At 48.8% G+C, this 22,884-nt stretch overlaps 3 protein-coding genes, 1 long non-coding RNA gene and 3 other non-coding genes across 8 annotated transcripts in view; 4 read left to right on the forward strand and 3 right to left on the reverse strand.

Annotated features, from left to right (window-relative positions):
- Nucleotides 1-22,884, forward strand: part of LOC130250801 (uncharacterized) — a 74,912-nt gene that overhangs the window by 26,536 nt on the left and 25,492 nt on the right. The gene's annotated exons all lie outside the window — the stretch shown is intronic.
- On the reverse strand, nt 979-3,796 carry LOC130250796 (gallinacin-13-like). The gene is made up of 2 exons (XM_056486867.1): nt 3,652-3,796; nt 979-1,248 (listed from the first exon to the last, which is right to left on the reverse strand). The coding sequence occupies exons 1-2, from the start codon at nt 3,710-3,712 to the stop codon at nt 1,124-1,126; spliced, it is 186 nt and encodes a 61-aa protein (XP_056342842.1). The 5' UTR covers nt 3,713-3,796; the 3' UTR covers nt 979-1,123.
- Nucleotides 9,959-11,038, reverse strand: LOC130250797 (gallinacin-12-like). The gene is made up of 2 exons (XM_056486868.1): nt 10,867-11,038; nt 9,959-10,367 (listed from the first exon to the last, which is right to left on the reverse strand). Exons 1-2 carry the CDS (start codon nt 11,008-11,010, stop codon nt 10,227-10,229), a joined length of 285 nt encoding a protein of 94 aa, XP_056342843.1. The 5' UTR covers nt 11,011-11,038; the 3' UTR covers nt 9,959-10,226.
- On the reverse strand, nt 12,406-15,183 carry LOC130250794 (gallinacin-11-like). Of its 2 annotated transcripts, XM_056486865.1 has the most exons (3): nt 15,039-15,183; nt 13,709-13,837; nt 12,406-12,706 (listed from the first exon to the last, which is right to left on the reverse strand). In XM_056486865.1, the coding sequence occupies exons 1-3, from the start codon at nt 15,172-15,174 to the stop codon at nt 12,579-12,581; spliced, it is 393 nt and encodes a 130-aa protein (XP_056342840.1). In that variant the 5' UTR covers nt 15,175-15,183; the 3' UTR covers nt 12,406-12,578. The 2 variants fall into 2 exon arrangements, 1 of the variants encoding a protein (XP_056342840.1); XR_008840047.1 differs by lacking the exons at nt 12,406-12,706; nt 13,709-13,837 and adding an exon at nt 14,102-14,169.
- TRNAW-CCA (transfer RNA tryptophan (anticodon CCA)) lies at nt 18,395-18,466 on the forward strand. The gene has a single exon. It is a non-coding gene; the product is annotated as a tRNA-Trp (tRNA).
- On the forward strand, nt 20,223-20,295 carry TRNAR-ACG (transfer RNA arginine (anticodon ACG)). Its single transcript has one exon. It is a non-coding gene; the product is annotated as a tRNA-Arg (tRNA).
- TRNAR-ACG (transfer RNA arginine (anticodon ACG)) lies at nt 20,821-20,893 on the forward strand. The gene has a single exon. It is a non-coding gene; the product is annotated as a tRNA-Arg (tRNA).

Raw genomic sequence — 22,884 nt, forward strand, 5'->3', positions numbered from 1 at the left:
GAACAGACATAGAAATTGAGGTTGTTGAAGGCAATGACCAAGAGGGAGGGATGGGTTCAAAGAGAGGTTTCATAAAGGACCAGCCCAGCAGATCCCTTTTTTGCTGCCATTCTGGAAGGGCACCCCTCTCCCCTATACCACATCTGCCACCTTTGTGTGGGTGATTTGGATCCCCCAGTGAACCTCCAGCACCATCAACCCCCAAGTGTCAGGCAGGATGCTCCATCTGAGAGGAAACTGTCTTGAGTTGCATTACAGGATGTGGCCAGCAATGTGAATTCTGTCCCCATCTGTTAAACCAGCTGGGGCAGTGACCCTGATCTCCTGGCACACATTATCTGCTCATGGGCCATCTTTAAACCAGCTGGGCAATCATCTTTATCTTTCCCACAGCCCATCCTCCCTCCAGGAGATATCTCCTGTTAATGGCCATTGAGTCCCAGGGCATGACTGATAAAATTCCATCATCCCACTGGGAGATGCTCCAGCCAGGGGAGGAGCCAAGCCTTTCCTACCCAGAGAAAAACTGAGATTTGGAACAGCAGAGCAGCCTTTTCCACTGGATTCCAGAGGAAAACTGGACCTTTGCACATCATCCCTGGAGCTTCAGAGGAAACTGCACCTTCTCCAGGAGCACTGCTCCAGCTGAACCACATCTGCCCCTGCAGGAGGATGCAGCCACCATTGAATGGGACTGTGCCAACACCCTGACTGACTGACGGGTGTCAGCTTGGATTCTGACTCTGGCAGGGTTTGGGATTGTTCTTTGTAATACTGCATTTCTATTTTAATTTTCCTAGTAAAGAACTGTTATTCCTAATTCCCATATCTTTGCCTTAGAGCCCCTTCATTTCAAAATTATAATAATAATTTGGAGGGAGGGAGTTTACATTCTCCATTTCACAGAGAATCTCCTGCCTTTATTGGCAGACACCTGTCCTTCACACCAGGACAGAACTCTGCCCTCCAGACCCAGGACACAGAGAAACCCAAGTGGTTTATTGGCAAACCGAGCGACGAGCGGAGGCACGGCGGTGTCCGAGGGCAGGCTCTGCGCACAGTTCTGGCTGCAGGAGCACTGGGTGTCTCTCCTGGGGCTGTCACAGCACTGGGGTGGCTGCTGTCACCGGCAGCAGCGCAGGCGGCCGCTGCTGCAGCTCCCTTCCCAGCGCTCCATGTGGAAGCACAGCCGCCGGCAGCGGCCGCGGCTGCTTCTGCACTGCTGGCTGTCTGAAAGGCCTCTGGCTGCTGGGGAAAGGAAACACGGTTAGGAGAGATGGAAACTACTCAGAGCCCCCAGAACCTGCTGGGAGCTGCGGGGCACTCCTGGTGGATGCGTGGAACAAGACCCAAACTCTCTGTAAATGCTGAAAGGTACAGCTGCAGTTTATTATAAGAGAGTCTGCAAGGAGCTGCCCGGCACAGCCACGTGCAGATTAAAGAGATAAAGGGGGGGAATGAAAGAGAGAAGGGGGAGGGTAGAGAGAGAGAGTAAAGAAGGTAAAGAGGGGAAGAAAAAGAGGAAGAAGAGAGGAGCAGGGGGAGGGAGAGTAATGGGATAAAAGGGTATTGGGGTAATGGAAGAGGGAGAGGAGAGAAGTGGGAGAAGGAAAGAAGAGCAAGGAGTAAAGAGTGAAGAGTAAAGAGAGGAAGAAGAGTAAAGAGACCGACTTCCCCTTTGTAATACAGTAAATCTGTTTCCATGATGAATATTCTAATTTCCATTAACCAATCTAATACAAAATACTAATTCTATAGCATTTACATGCAGCCTATAGGAATCCTTACATTAGCATAGTGTGTGACATTCTAAACTCTAAGATCTAATCTGTGGGTGCTGGCCAGTCTTTTGTGTCTTTTGGCCTTGCCCTCTGGCCAAAAGCATTGTTTAATTAAGAGTGGATTAGCTTCAGGGGGCTACCCTATTGTTCTCATGGTTATTAGTAACTAGGGCTTTCCTGTTTTACCTTCCCCAACAGGGAACTCCACTGGTGTTGGTGTTCCCAGTAGGGAGCACCAGTCGGGCAATGGGATGTTCCCTGTTGGTAACAGGGAATTCAGCTGGTTCCATGTGGATCAGATGTGCTTGGGAGCAGCTTCACCATCCAGCAAGCACTGGGAGTCTCCTGAGGACTGGCCTGGGTGAGACAGCCAGGTTTGGCTTGGCTGTGTTAGCTTAGATAAGTTAGGTGAGGTGGGACAGCATCAAAAGATGAGAAGTGCCTTTTGGAACAGGTGTTTCACCTATTGTTTCCTTCAGAGATTTTCTTTACTTCTTTGTGGTTTTGAGTTTTTGTTTGCTTCAAATTCTTCAAATCTTTTGCTGTTCTGATTAAAAGGGCATGTGAAGCATCTCTTTAGACTCAGCAGAAATACCAAGTTTGGGGGTTCTGGGGGGGTTCAGCACCATTGGAGTGGGCAAACCCTTCTCTCTCCCTTCATTGTCCCCAGGACTTCAGTTACATAAATGAGAGTATAAGCAGATGAAGCAAGTAAATCTCCTCTTCTTGGTTATCAGGTTTGCCTTCTGTGAATGTGATCTCACCATCATGGTGACATCACACCTGAATGTAATCTGAATCTCTGACATAAGTATAGAAGCAGCCAGCAAAAATGCCAAGCTAAGGAATATTTTTCTATTAAACCAGAACCCCATAAGAAAACAAACAAAAAAAAAAGGAAAATTATCTGCCTTCCCCCCTTCTTTTTTCCCCCTGAAAGATGGTTTTGATTTTAGAAAATCAAATATGCATAGAATGATTTGAGTTGGATTGGACATTAAAGACCATCTACTTCCAACCCCCTGCCATGACAGGGACACCTCCCACTGCCCCAGTTTGATCCAAGCCCCATCCAACCTGGCCTTGGACACTTCCAGGGATGGAGAGTCCACAGCCTTTTTGGGCAACCTGTGCCAGGGACCCACCACCCTCACAGCCAAGAATTGCTTCCTAATATCTAATTTACACCCACCCTCCTTCAGCTTAAGACCATTCCCTGTGTCCTGTCCCTCCATCCCTTGTCCCCAGTCCCTCTCCAGCTCTCCTGGAGCCCCTTCAGGCTCTGCAAGGGGCTCTGAGCTCTCCCTGGATCCTTCTCCTCTCCAGGTGAGCACCCCCAGCTCTCCCAGCCTGGCTCAGAGCAGAGGGTTCCAGCTCCTGGAGCATCTCCATGGTTTCCTCTGGACTTGTCCCATCAGCTTCTGATGCTGGTGATCCCAAAGCTGGAGGCAGCTCTGCAGGTGGGATCTTACCAGATCAGATCACATCAGAGGGTGAAAATCACCTCCCTCAACCTTCTGGTCACTCTTGCATCTTCCCACATCTGCCACATCTGTATTCCACTCATGGAGAGCGTAATGGGATTCTCCTTGTTTTGTGGAGGATGAGGCTTTTATGCTGGAGCAAAGCTCAGGCTGCTGGCTTAGGCTCAGCATTTCTGGGTGAGTTTGGGGGCACAGAGAGGAGGGGATGCACAACCTATGAGCTCAGCACAGCTGCATCCAGGGACTTCATGGAGACCATCTCAGGAGAAACTTTTTCCCTTGGCTCAGCCTTGACTTGAGTGCCTTGTCTTCTAGTTCAGAGTAGGAACCTGCCCTTTCTCTCTCCACAGTCCTGCAGGAGCCCCTGTGAGAATTTCTGTCCTTACCCGGAGTGCCCTGGAGGAGGAGAATGAGCACGAGTGCCAAGAGCAGCTGGAGAACCCGCATGGCTCGGCGTGGGTGGAGGTTCCACCCCGAGGAGGAGGAGGGAAGGGCCCTAGAGAGAGGAAGAAGAGGGGAATCCTGGATTTATAGTGGCCAGGGGGACAGTTGTGTAATTTTCCTGGACTGGAGGGAACTTTGTCAATCTCAGGTGCGTTTCAACACAACAGCAAACAGTTGCACGGGGTGTGCTTGTTCTCAGTGACAATGTGCTGCAGACAGAAAGTGTAAAGGGGAAATAAAGGAAAAAAATAAAAGGAAAAAACAAAACAAAACAGTGGTGAAGTCAGGGTTTTGTTGACAATTACACTGAGCACTAGGGAGTCTGCTACTGCTTGCTGCTGGAGACAGGATGTTGGGACTGACCCAGTCTGGCTCTGTGTTTGAAGGCTCAAGCATGTGGTGTTAAAATCCAGTCCAAGTGCTGGTTTTGCATCATCAAAGTGTTGGGTTTGGGGATTTTTTTTTTAGTTTTTTTTTTATTTCCAGCTCTCACTCTCTGTCGAGCATGAAAAAATCCAGTCTCCTCCTCAGCACTCCCCAACACACAAAGCTGGCCTGAAAATAATGGGATCCTTAAAATAATCATGGGTCTGCTTCAATTTCCCAACTTCCAGGCTGCAGAGAGGATGATTGCCAAGGTTATGTTTACAACTGTCAAAAAAAAAAGGCAATTTAATATTTTATTCATTTATGTACTTGTTCAGTGGGAAAGCTGGGATCCCTCCCTGCAGTATTCAGTGGTGTTAGGAAAGCTGGTGGATTACAGCTCTCCCAGGGATCCTGGCAGGCTCTCAGGTTTGTACCAGTTCTCCAGGTCAAGTTCCAGGAAATCAACAGAGGTGAGAACCTGAGTTTCAGCTTGGGAAAACAACACAAAGCAAACAACAAGCAGGAATGTCCCCAGGTCAACAACAAATTGAGGAGAAAATAGAAACTTTATAAAGGTTTTTTTCACAGTGATGATGCAGCAAAGGCTGTCACCAAGTCTTCCCTTTTCCTTTCAGAAGTCACCTTGATGGATTTTTCTTTGCAGGCTGACACCAGGGAGTGCTGGAAAATGGAAGCCACGTGTCCTTCAGGCTGCTTGAACAGAACAAGGATCACCTTCATCAAACAGTGCAGATAAAGGGGCCTCCACCAGCTGGACTTTGGAGTAAGGACACTGAGCTCTTAACCAGGGTGTCCTGCAAACCCGCCACGAGCAGCCTGGGAAGGGAGATGGGTCTGGAAACCCAGCTGGGGGAGAGCTGGAGGCAAGGGTGAGTGAGAGCCTCTGGAAAAGTGTTGGTGCTCTGCCTGTACCCACCTGGTACCTCTGAGGATTGGCATCTCCAGTGTGAGAGATGGGAATTTGTGGAATTATGGAATCATAGAATGGTTTGGGCTGGAAGGGACATTAGAGATCATCCAGTCCAATCCCATTCCATGGGCAGAGACACCTTCCACTATCCCAGGTTGCTCCAAGCTCTGTCCAGCCTGGCCTTGGACACTTCCAGGGATCCAGGGGCAGCCACAGCTTCTCTGGGCACCCTGTGGCAGAGCCTCCCCACCCTCACAGGGAACAATTCCTTCCAAAGCAAAGAATTTGGGCAGAGCTTAACCAGCAGAAAGGAGATGGCAGCTCTTGAGCTACAGTCCAAGAGCTGTGGATGCTGCTGTGAGTGTCCTGAAGTGTCTGAACATGTGTGTGCAGATGCTTGGTGCTCTCCAGAGAGGATGTGGAGCAGGGAGCCAGGGTTCCACGTGGCCACAGCGTTCCCAGTGACAGATGGCAAAGTTCCAGGTGTTTGTGTCCAGCTCAGCTGGAGCAGCACCACCGTGGAGGGTGGTTTGTGCCTGGAGCTGCTTGGATGCTGCTGTTTGGATGGAGACCAGGCTGCATCCTCCACACCACCACAAACCCCTGCTCCAGCAGCTGTATGCATGGGTTGAGCTGCAGAATGTGCCTTGGGAAAGAAATCCAGCTCTATACAGCACCAACAAAAACCAGATTTCCTCCAGAAGTCAGGGGCAGGAAATCTCTGTCCCTTGGGCAGCTGCTTGTAGGACAGCTGGCCTGGCTGCCTTTGCCTCAGCTCTGCTGAGCCCACTGGGGCTGGCCCAGCCCTCCCCTGCCTCCCAAGCTGCCAGCAGATGTCTTTTTTCAGAGCTCACCATGCACAAAGGCTGGTCTGTGCTCAGACACGTGGCACAGCAATCAGCTCCTGAGTGCTCCAGAGGTTTTGGGGCTGGGAGGAGCTGAATCAATCTGTATCTGCTCTCTGGCCCCAAGCAGGAGGGATGTTCCCACTGACTCCACTGCCTTCAGGCCAGAACCTGAGCAGGCTGATTTTTAAATGCATCCTGGGATAAGGTTTTGCCAGCAGGAGCAATTCCTTGGTTAGATGAACCCTTCTGTGATGCCACCTCCCACTCCCAATCCCACTGACAGCCCTTTGCCAAACAACCAAGCACTGATAGAGCCCTGCAATTCAACCTGTGAAGAAATGATTGTGGGCTCAGCTCTGGGCTCAGCCCTAGTCCAGAAACCCCCATGGCTCCCATTCCAGACCATCCTTCATGGCCTTTTCAGAGCTGTCTTCAACAGGTCCATGTCTGCCTTGAGGCATCCAGAACTGGACACAGCAAGAAATGATGGGTTTTGCCCCACAGAATATGGTCTGAGCACACCTTGTGCAATTAACCTCTCCTTTCCAGTGCAAGGCCACATCCAGGTGCCAATTATGGATCATTCCTGGCATCACCTCCAAACTGTGCCAGGGAACAGCGTGGAAAACAACTCATTTTCTGGCAGCACGCTTGAGTAGCCACTAATTTCTGAGCCCCACATGGTTTGATTTACTCATGTAGGTGCAGCCTCTGAATCCTGACCTGTTTTATGTCCCCAGCACGCCCTGGAGCTGGGCTGTGCTGAGGTGGAAGAGCTCCAGGTGAGCAGGTGGAATGTTGGAATGTGACCCCCTTCCTCCTGAGTGGGGGTGCAGGAAGGTCCAGGCACAAAGGGTGTCTTGGGCTGCAGTACAGGATGTGGCCAGCAATGTGAATTCTGTCCCCATCTGTTAAACCAGCTGGGGCAGTGACCCTGATCTCCTGGCACACATTATCTGCTCATGGGCCATCTTTAAACCAGCTGGGCAATCATCTTTATCTTCCCACAGCCCATCCTCCCTCCAGGAGATATCTCCTGTTCATGGCCAGTGAGTCCCAGGGCATGACTGATAAAATTCCATCATCCCACTGGGAGATGCTCCAGCCAGGGGAGGAGCCAAGCCTTTCCTACCCAGAGAAAAACTGAGATTTGGAACAGCAGAGCAGCCTTTGCCACTGGATTCCAGAGGAAAACTGGACCTTTGCACATCATCCCTGGAGCTTCAGAGGAAACTGCACCTTCTCCAGGAGCACTGCTCCAGCTGAACCATATCTGCCACTGCAGGAGGATGCAGCCACCATTGAATGGGACTGTGCCAACACCCTGACTGACTGACGGGTGTCAGATTGTTCCTTGTAATACTACATTTCTATTTTAATTTCCCAGTAAATTGATATTCCTAATTCCCATATTTTTGCCTGAGAGCCCCTTAATTTCAAAATTATAGTAATAATTTGGAGGGAGGGAGTTTACATTCTCCATTTCAAAGAGAAGCTTTTGCCTTTATTGGCAGACACCTGTCCTTCAAACCAGGACAAGGTTTGAACCAGGACAAGGGGGTTGCACTGGTTTGTGTGGGGTTGCCAGGGATGTAAGAGACAAGGATCTCTTGGATCTGAATCCAAGGGTCTGCCCAGCTTCCTCAAGGAGGAGCCCATCCAACACCATCCTTCTCTTGGCTGCACATCACAATAACATTTTCAGGGCAGAAGAGGAGGATTTGGCTCTCTTTGCCAAACAAACACTGGCCTGTTGCCTGGGAATAGCAAACACATCCTGCTGAAAGAATCCACACCATGCTTTGATGGACTAAAATCCTCAGTTATCCAGGAGGCTTGTGCTGGTGGACAGACCTGGCATGAGGGTGGAGGAATATCCTGGCTGGCTGCATGACTGCAGAGATCCCAAATATACATTCCAAGAGGATTTTTGCATCTCCTTTAGGTATAGGTCTGTTAAGGTAGTCCTAAAGAACCCAAATTTTGCAGCCTTCTGAGCTCCATTAGGTACAAATAGATGGAGTTCAAAACTCAATCAAGAATTTCCCACAAAAATCCTCTTCTTCATTATGGCAGGGGGTTGGAACTGGATGATTTTTAAAGTCCTTTCCAAACCAAACCATTTTGGCATTCTATGATGTTTTTATGGTTCTTCCTCCTCCCTATGGTTACAGGATACTCCAACTAGGGTTTAATTAATTTGAGCAGCATTCCCTTTCATACACTTACTCCAAAGCAGTTCATGCTGCTCTTCAAGAAACTCCCCATGAGCTGAGCTGGCTGCTGTGCCTCAGGCAAGTTCAGGGGTCAAGAAACCACATCAAGAAATAGTTTTATAAGGTCTGGAATTCCATTCTCCACCATCCACTGTATCCTTGGTACTTTCCTCCCTCTATGTGAGACTGGAAGGGAATTCAGTTCATCATATTCATTGGGCAGAAATAATGGCAGATTTTTTTGTTTATTTTTTTGTTGTCTGGTTGTGGTTGGGTTTTTTTTTAAGGTTATTTCCATCCAGATCAACAAACAGCACTGGGACAGCAGGGCCATGCCATGAGCATGCCTATTAGTGCCAGAGGGATAATATTCCCTATAAACTGAGCATTTCCACCTTTCCTGGTGGACTGGCCAGTAGATCCAAAACATATCAGGGGCAGAAAACTCAGTGACCACGAGGGAGATGTGCAAGGTGAGCTGCAAGAGCCCACTCCTCACTTCCCTAGGAAACCAGGCTGTAACCACACTGGCTGAGCACTCCCAGATGAGGGGCAGGAATAATGAACCCTGTGGATGAATGTGAGAAATAAACTGTTTGCTTTGGAGAGGTGCCTGGACTCCAGCCCCTCCCCGTGCCGTGCTCGTACATCCGCGTGCGTCAGAGGCACGGGCTGGAATTTGGCTCTGCATTCAGCCCTCTCCCTGCTTTCAGGATCAGTTCCCAAGCCAACAGCCTGCTCTGGGTGTTCTGGCTCTCCTGAGGGCTCATCCAGCTGCAGGGCATCTCCCTGTGTGTGCTGGAGTCCCAGTGATGACCCAAGGAGAGTGACTGTGCTGCTCGTCAGTGATGGAGGTGCAGGGGTGAATGAACTGTCAATCCTCTGGCAGTGGGGCCTGACCCTGCTGAGGTCAGTGGGAATTTTCTCATTGGATTCATCAGAACAAGGATTTCATCTCCCAGGGAGGACTTTTCCCTGTTTCAATCAGACCAGTGCCTCAGCTGGTTGGCATAGCTCCCTCATTACATCATTGTTTCCTTGCTTTCACAGAAATGATTGACCCAGAGAGAAATATTTTACCTGGAAAGGGAGCCCAGGAGCTGACAAAGGCAGGGGAGTGTCAAAATTTTATGTTGAAAAGACACAGAAGGGCTGAGAGTGGATTTGGACAGAAATTATTTTAGGCTGAGGAAGCTCATAGGAAGAAAGCTGCGAGGGACAAAGAGAATTATTTCCTTGAGGCTGGGTGAAAAAAGGGAAAGGAGTTGCACCAGAAATGCAGACCATGGATGGAGAGGCAGCTTGTCAGGGCAAAGGGACACAGCTTTCAGATCCCCTCCCCAGTATTTATAAAAAGGTAAGCCTGGGATCTTAGGGGAAAAAGAATTCTTCCCTATGAGGATGGTGAGGTCCTGGTACAGGTTACCCAGGGAAGCAGTGACTGCCTCATCCCTGGCAGTGTTCAAGGACAGATTGGACAGGCTTGGAGCAGCCTGGGACAGTGGGAGGTGTCCCTGCCCACGGCAGAGGGTGGAACAGAATGATCTTTAATGTCCCTTCAACCCAAACCATTCTGAGTTTCCACAGCTGCCCTGAGAACCTGGCACAGCCTGGAAAGGAGAAGTGGATGGGGGTGGATCCTGCCTGAGAAGCACAGACCACACTCACCTCTATGTCAAACCAGGTGCCTTTTGCACCACAAGTGATGCCAAACAGACTTTTCCCATTGCAGCTGTTTTCTCTGGGAAGGGAAATAAAGGGACAGAGTCTCCCTGGTGTTCTGGGCAGATGAGGAATGCTGTGGTCACTCCTGGTCAGTGGCATCCCACCACTGGCAGCGTTGCTGACTCACAGGAGGGCATTTGCTGCTTTGTTAAACCTCAGGTTTATTGGTTTCAGGCAAGGACCTGTGCATGTCAGATAACAATCAGAGTCTCAAAAGGGCAACAAAGAGTTTGAGTGGCCCCAGTTTCTTCTTGTCTGTGTTTCCTAAAGAGTTAAAGCAAAACCAAAGTGTTCAGGAGTTCATGAGGGAATGCACAGTATTCTCCCAGAGGAGCAGCTGTCACAGAAACCACAAAATCTCCTTCCCAGCAGCTGCTCCTGCCTTGCCAGTGGAGCCTGCAGCTCTCCATGTGCTCCTCTGGACACCCTCAGCTCTCTGTGGTGGAGGGTGGCAGATTTTTGCAGCAGAGAATGATGGGTTCAAAGCAGTACTGAGCCAGGTATTCACCAGAAACACAGCTTCCCACTCTGCACAAGCCCCCTCCATGGCTGCAGCTGTCTGGTCCATGAGCATCTCCTGGACAAGGGAGCAGAAAACTCGTGGATAAAATTCCTGGGGAGCACACAGAGAGCCTGGGCACCTGGAGCACACCTGGGGTCCCCATCCCACTGACAGGTTCAGATATCCATGTTAAAAATCCCAAGCTGCTGAGCCAGCCTCCCTCAAGGGATGTTTTATCATGAGATTGTTTCTTCAGGATGTTGGCAAGGACGGTGCATGGGGGGTCAGAGGGGTTGTCCTCCCCCTGCCAAGGAGGCAACTGCAGCCTGAGAAAAGGCAGGAACATTTTCCCAGAGCACCTTTAGGCCTTCTCCTAACCCAGTGATGTGCCCCATTCTCACAGCCTCCTTCCTGCTCATTTTTTATATTCCCCCAAGGGATTAAATAATGAATTTTCCCAAAATACCTCACCCACTCTCTCACCCAGAAAACACCTTTCCTCACAAATCACACAGCAGGGAGAGATTATCCCTGTTCCCAGATATCCTGTTCACCACCCAGGCATTCCTGGTCTTACCGTGCTGGGCCAGGGAGATGAATATAAAAACAAGCACAAGGATCCCCATTCCTTTGGCTCTGCTGGAAAATCTCAGGGCTGGGAGTGAGATTTCACAGAAGCCTCTGTGTGCTGCTGGCATGCTGGATGGCATCCGTGGAAAAGGGGAGGAGCAGGCTGCAGTTAATGATATTCCAGTCCCCAGAGTCAAATTTGCTGCTGAGAAACCCTTTGGTGTCGTTCTGACCCAGCACTGCTGCTCCAAACCATGATGACTTTTTTTTCAGCTTCACTGGTTACTGGCTTTTCTGATTTTTCTCCTTGGCAGCTGGCATTTTGGGCTGGTAGAATTCCAGCTGGAAAAAAAGAGGCTCAGAGGGATCCTCTGCCCTTCACCTGCAGCCAGCAAAGTCCCTTGGAAGTGACAGGGAGGAGGGAACCTGCAAGGGAAGACTCCTGAGGATCTGCAAGGAGGAGAAGGATGCAGGCTGGGAGTGATTGAATTTTAATCTGAGCTTGTGTGAATATTTTCTCCAGCTGAAACCTGAGGGTTTTATTGATTTTTTTTTTTTTTTTTTTTTTTGCTTAGCTTCAGCTTCTGAGGAATTTGGGAGGCTTCATTCCTGAGTGTGATGAGCACACAGTGCTGGTGGAAGAGCTGTTAGCTCAGCAATGCTGAACTGGTGGTAAATCTGTGGTGAGTGGGCAGCTCTGGCTGTTAAATGTGATATTCCAGCTGCCCTGCCTGGCCCTGCTGTTTGCTGTCCCTTCAGCTGTGGTAATAAAGCTGCTCTGTGAACACATCTGAAACTGACAGGTGAAAGAGCAAGGTTAAAAGTCCCTTTCTCCCTAAAAACATACCCAAACAGAACAAAACTAGAATCATAGAATCATTTAGGTTGGAAAAACCCTTCAAAGTCATCGAGTGCAACCATTCCGCAGATCTCCACTAAGTCATGTCCCCAAATGCCACATCTATGTGTCTTTTAAATCCCTCAGAGATGGGAATTCCATGGGGGCACCCTTTTTTAATGCTTTCCATGGAGAAATTCCTCCTGATGTCCATCCTGAACCTCCCCTGGTTTAACTTGAGGCTGTTCCCTCTCCTGTCCCTGTTCCCTGTGACAAATCCAGAGCCCCCCTGGCTGTCCCCTCCTGTCAGGGAGTTGTGCAGAGCCACAAGGTTCCCCCTGAGCCTCCTTTTCTCCAGCTGAGCCCCTTTCCAGCTCCCTCAGCAGCTCCCTGAAGTCTCCAAGGAATGACTGGACGTGGCACTCAGAGCTCTGGGCTGGGTGACAAAGTGGGGCCAGTCACAGGTTGGACTCGATGACCTTGGGGATATTTTCCAACCTCAATGGTTCTGTGATTAAGTGTTCTCAGTCCTCTAAAGCATCCAAGTATAAAACCAACATGGTAAATAAGATTAGGCTGGTGAGAGGGATTAGAGGATGGGGTTTCCAAGGATGCAACAGCAAATTTTTGTGTAATTCTGCAGATGGCTGTAAGAGAGAGACATCCTGCCTATTTCCATAGATCAATGACAGTTATACCTCTTTATTTAACATTTATTGCCTTCTTTATATAAAGAAACATGTCACCTCTAATTAATCACACAGTTTGCATGTTGAGAACATCAGACATGTCTACAACACTTGGAATAAAACTTGTTTGTTTTCTTGGCTGTTCATTTCCATGGTTTTCTGCAATCCCATGAGGTTTTTGTCACACTTCTGTGCAGCACTTCCATCCTCTGCGAGGGCAGAGCCCCTCCTGCTCTTGCAGACATCTGATTTCTGGGGGCACACAGTGGCCCCCCTCATCCTGGCAGGTGTGGAAGTTGGATGTTGTGTCTGCAATTCAGAGGGTTTAAATCAAACCAGGAAACCTGACACTGCCATCCAAACCATCTCATACACAAAAACTGTTGGGCAGTTGTGGCTGCTGTGTCTCCAAAAGCAAAGACACAAAGATGAACTTTGGAGTTTGTCACAGCACTTCTGTAAAAAAAGAAAGTTGTGACCCAACAGCTTGGAAAGGAATTAACTGAGGGAGGGATATTGTAAAGCTATGAAGAAGATGGATGCAGAGTGACTACATTTCATGTAGGTGGCACTGAATGAAATTGTGAGGGATGAGGTTTTAAAAGAGGTGGAAGGATCTGCTAACCTGGGGAAAAAATCCAGTAAGGACTTTTAAACACAAGGGTGCCTAAATCTAAAATTCTGAGCTGCAATTTCATGAAAGGCAGATTAATATATAAGGAAATATAATGGTTTTGTTCACTTTACACACACAGAGCAACTGTGAGGAAATATCCACTTCTGGCCATAGACAGATCCAGGATGCTGGACCAGAAGAACTTTAGGATTAGCACAGTTGTTTCTAAAGTATATATTCATTAATGATTTATGTAGAGGATTATCTATTGAGGAGCACCAAAAACAAGCAGGGTGGGTGCAATCAGCAGATGATTACAGGAAGATCTACCAAGGCAGGAGGACTCTCCGTGGGTCAAAACTTTTGTTTTATTTCCCCAGTTGGAGGTAGAGCTTTGGGTTGTTTTAGCCAGTCCCAAGGCTTTGTATTGATGTCAGTGGAGGAACACACAGATCCATCTTTGTACATGGAAAGAGATGGCTCAGATCCCTGGAAGTGTCCAAGGCCAGGTTGGATGGGGCTGGGAGCAGCCTGGGATGGTGGGAGGTGGCATGGCAGGGGGTGGAGCTGGATGAGCTCTAAATTCCCTTCCAACACGAACCATTCTGTGGTTCTGTGACCTGGAGGCAAAGCTTGTGCTGAGCTCAGCCATTCCCCCCAGGTTTTGCCCTCCTGGGCAGGGCTCCCACCCTTACCCACGCAGCAGGTCCTGCGGCGCCGGTGGCAGGTCCCGAAGGCGGCGAACGGCCCCGGGCAGGATTTCAGGTGGAAGCAGTACCCATGGTACTCCAAACATTTCTGGGTGTCCCTGGGCAAACCCAGACCTGCAGGGAGATATGGGATTTCAGGTGGAAGCAGTACCCATGGTACTCCAAACATTTCTGGGTGTCCCTGGGCAATCCCAGACCTGCAGGGAGATATGGGATTTCAGGTGGAAGCAGTACCCATGGTACTCCAAACATTTCTGGGTGTCCCTGGGCAATCCCAGACCTGCAGGGAGATATGGGATTTCAGGTGGAAGCAGTACCCATGGTACTCCAAACATTTCTGGGTGTCCCTGGGCAAGCCCAGACCTGCAGGGAGATATGGGATTTCAGGTGGAAGCAGTACCCATGGTACTCCAAACATTTCTGGGTGTCCCTGGGCAAGCCCAGACCTGCAGGGAGATATGGGATTCCCAGCTGATGCTGCAGGATCAGCCCATTCTCATGGTCTTCCTCCTGATGAAACCTCACAGACCCCAGTTTGGGATCTGACACAAATACCCCACACACACAGAAGTTTTGAGGAGCTCAGAGCATTCAAAGGAAGGTTTTTGTAGAGCTGGAGTGAAACACAGAGGTTGATGGCAATTTTCTGAACATATCCTGGCCATTTGTGATATAATGAGAATGGACAGCCCAGTCTGGGATGATTCTGAACTCTGGGACTGCAGTGACATGCAAGGGACAACACGGTCATCACATGCCCTGAAGACAAAATTATGCCTTTTAAACACCCCCAAAAGCAGAATCTGGCTCTGTTAACAGCAACAAGCAGTTTGCCCAGTCCCTTCTTTCTCTGGAAGCCTTTCTCCAAGGTGAGGAGTTTCATACAGCATGAAGAACAGGTAGGATAAAAATACAATTAAAAGAAGGGCAGAGGAAGGGGAACCAGAATATTCAGAGAGCTGAAGTCAGAGGTGCAGTTCAACATGAGCAATGCCAGGGAACACCTCTGCTCTCTTCTACTGTACACAGAGGGGACAATTTTTAACCCTGGGGTTAGAAGAGGAGGTGATTTCCATGATACCACCATCCAATAATGCCAGAAAGTGGCATAAAGAGACTTCAAAACTCCTAAGAGCCAACACCTGTCAGAGGTGGGGAGGTTCTGGTGTGACACCAGCTCACCACAGGTTAATTTTTCATTTCTGCTTAGAGCAGAGGGAATTGCTGTAAGGAAAGGAGCTGAAGAGAATGTTCTGCACCACCACATGAACGAGCTGCACCTCCTACAAACCCCAGCGTGGGTCTTGCCCCTTACCTGGAACAGCCTGGAGGAGGAAAAGCAGGAGAGCCATGAGGCAGGAGAAGAGCTTCATGGTGGAAAATCTCAGCTGAAGAAGACAGGGCCACGATGGCAGAACCTTTGAACAGGGGAGGAGGGAGCCCTCTGGCATTTATAGGGCAGTGGGAGCAGCTGTGGCTGTCCAGGGGAAGGCAGCAGGTACAGCCTGACCTCTGCACAGAGCTGAACCTGAACAATGGCTCAGGGGCACAAAAACAAGGGGACAAGGAGCTGTGCCTCCCTGCTGACCACTGGCAAGGCTGCTGGGAGGGCCCCTGGTCCATGTGGATCCACCCAGAGAGCATCACCAACTTGAAATAACAGCTTGGTTGGTAAGGGATTATCTGGAGGAAATTAGCCATTGTTTGGTGGGAGAGAAGGCAGCTGGAATATCATAGGATCATCATGGAATCATAGAATAGTTTGGGTTGGAAAGGACTTTAGAGACATTCAACACCCTGCCATGGGCAGGGACACTTCCACTATCCCAGGGTGTTCCAATCCCTGTCCAACCTGGCCTTGGTCACTTCCAGGGATCCAGGGGCAGCCACAGCTTCTCTGGACAGCACAGAATATCTGATCCTGCTGCATGTCCTGTGGTGCAACAGTTGCTCCCAAGAGAAAGAGATAAAAGATAATGATAAATCCATACACAAATTTATAAAATAGTTGTATTTTTTTCTGTGAAAGGTGCTGTGAAGAAAAAAAAAAAATCTGGTCTAGTTGTAGGTGTTCCTGTCCATAGCAAGGGGTTGGAATGAGATGATTTTTCAGATTCCTTTCATCCCAAACCTTTCTGCCATTCCATCTTTCTATGATATATGGAGTGCAGATTATCAGTTTTCAGGTGTCACCAGCAGCACCTTCAACTTTGTAGGTGTACAAACAGCACAATGACAAGTGAGATTCATGAGTTTTCCTCAGCATTTGTCTGTGCAGAGTTTGAATTACATCAACAGGAACATGGAAGTGGCAGCTGACAGCTCAGGCTCTCCCTCATTCACTTATTTCAGCCTCTTTCTATACAAGATATTTTCTGATGTTGTTCTGACCCAGCAGCCTTGATATTAACCATACAAACCTCCCCCTCAGTCATGTGCATTGTTCTCTGCCTGCTCCCTGCTTGCTTTGTTTGCTTTCTATTGCCAGTTTAAATAAAATTTTATTTCTGTGGGAGGTGAAGTACAGATTCAAAACCTCAGGTGTGTTAACAGTCTGGTGGAAGAGGAGTGACTGGCCAGTAATTTCACATTCAAAATCCTCCTCCATCATTTCCAGAATGTCCTCAGTGTCAGACCACAAGTGCATGCACAATCACAGTCCCCTTCAAATTAGGATCAGAAATTATCCCAAAAAACCCCAACTCTTTGATATTCAAGTACCATCTCAGTCTGCCTTGATGCCTCTGCACCTTGTTTGCTCTTTTTTGTTCCCCTCCTTTCCCAGTTTACTTTTCCCAGGTTATTCCAGGTCAGAGACATGTTTTATATGGATCACAAAAGAAATTATTACACAGAGTGGAAGTTCTGACCCTTGCCTAAGGATCTCTTGTGAGAAACTGCTGAGGGAGCTGGAAAGGGGCTCAGCTGGAGAAAAGGAGGCTCAGGGGGAACCTTGTGGCTCTGCACAACTCCTGACAGGAGGGGACAGCCAGGGGGGTCAGAGACTGCTCCAGGGAACAGGGACAGAGCAAGAGGAATCACCTCAAATTGCACCAGGGGAGGTTTAAATTGGATATTGGGAACATTTCCTTCACAGAAAGCTCTGTCCAGCCCTGGCACAGCTGCCCAGGGCAGTGGTGAAATCCCCATCCCTGGAGGGTTTTGCTGATCTGGCCTGAGACTCACATCCCTTTCAGTAAAGAGGTTTTTCGAGAAGAGATGATTTCTCTTCCATTTTGAAGTTTTCAGTCATGGGACAGCTCTGAAAATAATTCAGAAGAAGCTGGGAAGCTGAATTTATGGGAAACATCTGCTTTTGCAAAGCACTTAACCTAATTTGTGTTATGACAATGTAAATCAGCAGGATTTGACTGCAGTTGGGGTGAAGTGGTCCTGGAACTGTCTGAAAATGTGACTTTATTTGCAACAATATAAGGAGCAAGTGACAGAGTGGGATGGATGAGAAGTGCCACTGAGGGTGGTCAGCAGGGAAAAATGTGGAAGGAAAAATCTAATAGCAACCATTGGGATTTAATAGACAAAAACTTTGGGAGGTGGAGGAAAAAAACCTGTATTTCCAGGAAGGAAATAAGCTGAATTTCCAGTTTGATCTTGGGATGGAGGATCCTCCACTGAACAAAATTAATCTCCAGCCTGATTTACAGCTGATGGAGCCCATGAGCTGGTTCCTGGCTCCCTCTTGTGGGAAAAGGTGCTGGAGGAGGAAGGGAGCTCTGGTCCAGGATTTGCTCAGGTGGAAAGGTAAAAGCAAGAAGAATTGCCTCTTTGCTCCATCCTCAGCACTGGTAATTCAGAAATTAAATGTGTGTTGATTGTTATATGTGTGGAGAGCAGGGATGGGATTTGGTTTCAGGCATCATATTCTACAGAGGAACTTAAATTTTGGAGGGAGTAGCTTATATTCAGAGTAAGTATTTAACTATAAAGTTAATGTTTTCTAGCTTCATATAATTTTATAATATTTCTACAAGTTTAAAAATCTCTGTAACTATAGTAAAACTGAGAGCTCTGCTCTCACCAGGTTGAGCCAGGGAGTTTCCTGGTGCTCTGCCCATTGCACTGCTGGCCTGTATTGCCCCTCTCCAGACACCCAGGTGCCAGCAGACTGTCTCCAGCACGTCTCCATGGGGTGGGAATGAAGCTGGGAATGGAATTGGAGACAGGTAAAGAAGGCTTCACCTCCTTACTGATATATTGTCTGCATCAGCCTTGCCCTAAGCACCCATGAGGAAAGGATTGGGCAGCTGGAGCTGCACTGGTGGGACATCCTGCCCTCTTTTGTAGGAGGTCCAGGTCTGTCCCAGCCAGCACAGGGCTGTGGTTGGGGCAGGACATCAGGAGCCCATGGATGCTCTGCTCTACCAAAACCATTCCTGGCTCCACAGCCAAAACCCACCTTGGGCTGTCCTGTGTCCCCTCCTGAGCCACCATCCCCCCTTGCAGCATCCCTGAGCCCGGTTCCTGCCCCCCCGACCCTCACCCCCTCATCCCACCCACACCTTCATCCTGCAGCCTGCACTGCTCTCTCAGCCAGACCCTCTCCTCAGGCACCCTCCACAGCCCCAGCCCTGCTCCTGGGACACCCCAGGCTGTCCCCACGGGAAGGACATTCCCAGGAGCCACCCCTGGGCCCCGGGACCACTCCACCCTGGCCTCGTGGCGCAAGGGCAGCGCGTCTGACTCCAGATCAGAAGGTTGTGTGTTCAAATCACACCGGGGTCACTCTGGGGCACCACTGCACCCCTCTGCTTTTCTGGGGAGCTGGTCTCAGGGTGTGGGATTTGGGGAGCATATCCCAGGATACTTGGGAACATGATGCTCAGAGCTCTCCTTTGAGCAGGGAGCTGTGCTGGATGGAATTTACGGGTCAGGATGAAAGCAGGGAGGTTGTGTCAGTGGTTAGTTTTTTTCTTCTGCCTTCACTCAGAGTCAGGATTGAATGCTTGAGAGATGGATTTCTTGTTCAGACTTCAGCCTTGGTTGTTTATTGAATCTTATCTAAAGTACAGAGAGTTTTTCAGCACTTCTAGCTATCAAACCAAAAGCAAGAAAATGGAGGTGAATCTAGCTAGTTACAAGGTCTTTTAATGCCTAACTATCCAATTAAAAGCTAACATCTATATTATTTATACTTTTGACCCAATAACAAAACACCTGTGACCTGCACTGTGGGACCTTCTATCCAACCAAAAGCTGCTTCCTGAAATCATGAAGAAGAAGGAACAAGAAGGAAGAAGAGACAACACCCAAGAATGTCCATCTTGTCTTATACCTACTACTATATTCTATAACCCCTAATTCCAAACCCTTCACCATGTGAAATTGCACACTTCTATTCTAACTACACACCAGTGATTTTAACTCCATCACTCAAATTTGGAAACCTTCTCCAAGGCCTCAAGTCAAAAGCAGTGCTCCTTTGGGGGCCAGTGTTAGAAAGCACAGAAAGCTCAAAACTCCCAGGCTTCAGGGTTCCAACATGGTGGGTGTCTGCCAAAATTTACCTCAAGAAGGAAATAATGTCTTCCTCAGGAAAATGCAGGAAAATTTTAACTGCAGGCTCAGTCACTTCTGGAGGACCTGGACATGCTTGCCTGACAGGGTAACATAGGGTGGTATGGCCAGCCCAGGGGATATCTGGAGGACAGTCAAGAGCAATTACTCTGTGTAGGATGATGGCAAAAGGGACAAGTTTCTGATAAACAATATGGAAAGATTTTTTTGATATTAAGAAAGACCATCTGGAAAGCTCTAATCTGAGCAATCACAGCCCCAAGTCTGCCTGAACACTATGGAAACAATCCTTCAGAAAACCATGCCCAAAGGGAGGAGAGATGTGAAAATGAGTGAAAGGCCAAGGATTTACCAAAGACAGACCAGCCTTGACCAAAAGTATCGATTTCTTTGAAGAGATGATTTCTTTGAAAGTGAACATTGAGGAACATAATTTATCTTGACTTTGGTTTCACCTCTGGCAAGGTCTCCCAGATGTGTCCCTGCAGCAGGACACACACACACAGAGTAAAAAAGAGGAGTCTGGTCCATCCCACCTCAGAGGCCAGGTGGAGATTATGAAAGGAATGTTCCTGAAATGAAGCAACAATGTGATGATGACTGGAGACATGGACCATGGACTTCCCAAGGGCAGAACACTCTGGGACAATACAATTTCTTCCTCAATGGCCAAAGGGACACTAAGGAACATCATTTATCTTTGGTTTCACCTCTGGCAAGCTCTCCCAGACGTGTCCCTGCAGCAGGACACACACACAGAGCAGCTGAGCTCAATCCAAAGGCAAAGCAAAGGGCCAGGACCAGGCACGGAGGGGCTTGGGGCCAGGGCTTGGTGCTCCAGGGCACCCTTCACTGCTGGATGCTGAACTGGGGCTGGTTTGGGGTCCCTGCTGGCAGCAGAGGCTGTGCCACAGCAGGAAGGACACGGCCAGCCTGGCAGGGACAGGGGGGTGCTGGGGGGACGGGGCCAGTGGCGCAATGGACAACGCGCCTGACTACGGATCAGGAGATTGCAGGTTCGACTCCTGCCTGGCTCAACACTTTTAGCCCAGGCACATTCCTCCTGCCCCCTTTGTCAGCACCTTCCTTCTCCTGCCCATCATCCCTCCTGCCTCAAGCTCCTCATGTCATGTCCCTCACTCCAAAGGGGCAGGGCTGGGGCCCACACCAGAGCCAGGGCACCACAGCAAATCCCACAGCGGGATGCAGGCACCTGCAAACTGCTGTTCCACAGCCAGGACAGAGCCAGCACTCCCAGAGTGTCCTGGAACCTGGTCCCAGCCCCTGCAATGCTCACACTGGTCCTGCTGCCGTTTGTCAGTGCCTTGCCCAGCTCTGTATGTGACAGTGATGGGAGTAGGACAAACCCCCAGAGAAGATTTGGAGTTTCCATCCTTGGAGTTATTTAGAGCTTGACTACAACCTGATGTCAACAACTGTTGTGCTCTGAGCAAGGATTAGATCACCTGCTTCCCAGGGATCTCCTCAAATCTATTTTTTCTGTACAAAATTAATTCTGTCACAAAGCCCACCCATTGATGAGAAACCCCAGAGCTCCTGGAGGGCCAGTGGCGCAATGGACAACGCACCTGACTACGGATCAGGAGATTGCAGGTTTAACTCCTGCCTGGCTCGCCATTTTCCTTCCCATAGCCTGGCTGTCATATTGATGGGGACAGGGGACATCTCTCTCCATGGTGCCCTGCCTCTCTCTGCTGTTGTCACTTCTCAGTGGGTGTCTTGGTTTGAAAGAGAGGTGTCTGCCAAGAAAGGCAAGAGCCTCTCCTGAAATGAAAAATGTAAATCCCCTCCCTCCAAATTATTATAATTTTGAAATTAAGGGGCTCTCAGGCAAAAATATGGGAATAGGAACAACAGTTATTTACCAGGAAAATTAAAATAGAAATACAGTATTACAAAAAACAATCCCAAACCCTACCAGAGTCAGAATCCAAGCTGACACCCGTCAGTCAGTCAGGGTGTTGGCACAGTCCCATTCAATGGTGGCTGCATCCTCCTGCAGTGGCAGATGTGGTTCAGCTGGAGCAGTGCTCCTGCAGAAGGTGCAGTTTTCCTCTGAAGCTCCAGGGATGATGTGGAAAAATCTGGCTTTCCTCTGGAATCCAGTGGAAAGAAGGCACCTTGGTGTCCAAAATCTCAGTTTTAATCTGGGTAGGAAAGGCTTGGCTCCTCCTCCTGGCTGGAGGATCTCCCATGGGATGATGGAATTTTATCAGTCATGCCCTGGGACTCAATGGCCATTAACAGGAGATATCTCCTGGAGGGAGGATGGGCTGTGGAAAAGATAAAGATGATTGCCCCAGCTGGTTTTTAACAGCTGGCCCATTAACAGGGAATATCTCCCACAGAGATAAGGATCACTGTCCCACCTGGTTTAACAGATGGTGATAGGATACATACTTTTGGTTACATCCTGTATTGCAACCCAAGACTTCCTGCACAGCAAAATTTCCCTCCCATCAGAGGAGGCTTTGACTGGATACACTGGCAAAAAAATTCTTTGTGAGATGGTGTCACAATGTGACTTGGGTTTGCCAACCTTAATATATTTAATTTCTTTTAGAGACGGGACCCAGGAGTAGAGACAAGGCAGGCTTAAAACTTAGAAAGGTACAAGAAGAAATTTATTAATAACACAAAAAATATTCAGAATAAGATCCCTAGATTGTTTCCTCCTCCCCTTCATTCAACATTTCTTACCAACAAACATACAGAGAGCACTTCAGTCAGTGATACATTCAAATAATCAGTTCAGTTCACTTAAGAGAGAAAAGTCCCTTTTTGGTTATGGCTTAGGGGGCGTCTTCACCTTCACAATCCACATCCGCCTGGGAAAAAATATTGCAGATTATGACTTTCCTCTCATTCTGTCACAGTCCTTCCAGAGCTGTGCAATGGGTTATGTTACACACATGGGGGAGTACTTTTAAAGGCAGGCTGCTGAAAAAACAAGATTCTGTTCATCTCCTTCACTATCAAATGTCTCTGTCTTTATTCCAGTTCCAGGACAAAGAGAGCTTCATTCCCCGAGGCAAAAACTCATCTCTTTCTCTATTAAATGTCTCTGTTCACATTTCAGTCCCAGAACAGAGAGCTATGTTTCTCCAAGGCAAAAATAAGGTTCTTCTTCTCAAGCACCCAAAATCTCCCCAAGTATATTTCACAGTTTAAAGGAATTTTAGTGAAGTCACAATCCCCTTAGCCCACAAAAAGGTTTTCAGCTACTTATCAGTTCGCATCTTTTTAATTTTTTCCCACCAGGAACTTTATCTTCATTGCTCTGACTTCTGAAGTCTCCAGGCTTTATTCCTTCCCATTCCGGAGAGCTTAGAAAAAATCGAGGATCTTATCCAGGCACAAAGAAGTTACAATTGTATCCAGATCGTGAAGAAACAGCAGGGGCAGCTGGGGGCCTCTTCTCTCAGAACAAGGAGGGAAGGGGGAAGGGAGAGCCTTTGGTGGCTCCCCGATCCCCCCTGCTCGGCCAAGCCACATGGAGAGGGGAGCTCCGGAGCCGCCCGGAGCCATGCGGTCAGGGAGGGGGAGCCGGGACCATGCGGCCGGGCCGGGCCCCCCCCAGAGCCAGGGCCGGGGTCCCAAGCCAG

Source organism: Oenanthe melanoleuca, chromosome 3, assembly GCF_029582105.1.
Source record: "Oenanthe melanoleuca isolate GR-GAL-2019-014 chromosome 3, OMel1.0, whole genome shotgun sequence".
Lineage (NCBI taxonomy): Eukaryota > Metazoa > Chordata > Aves > Passeriformes > Muscicapidae > Oenanthe > Oenanthe melanoleuca.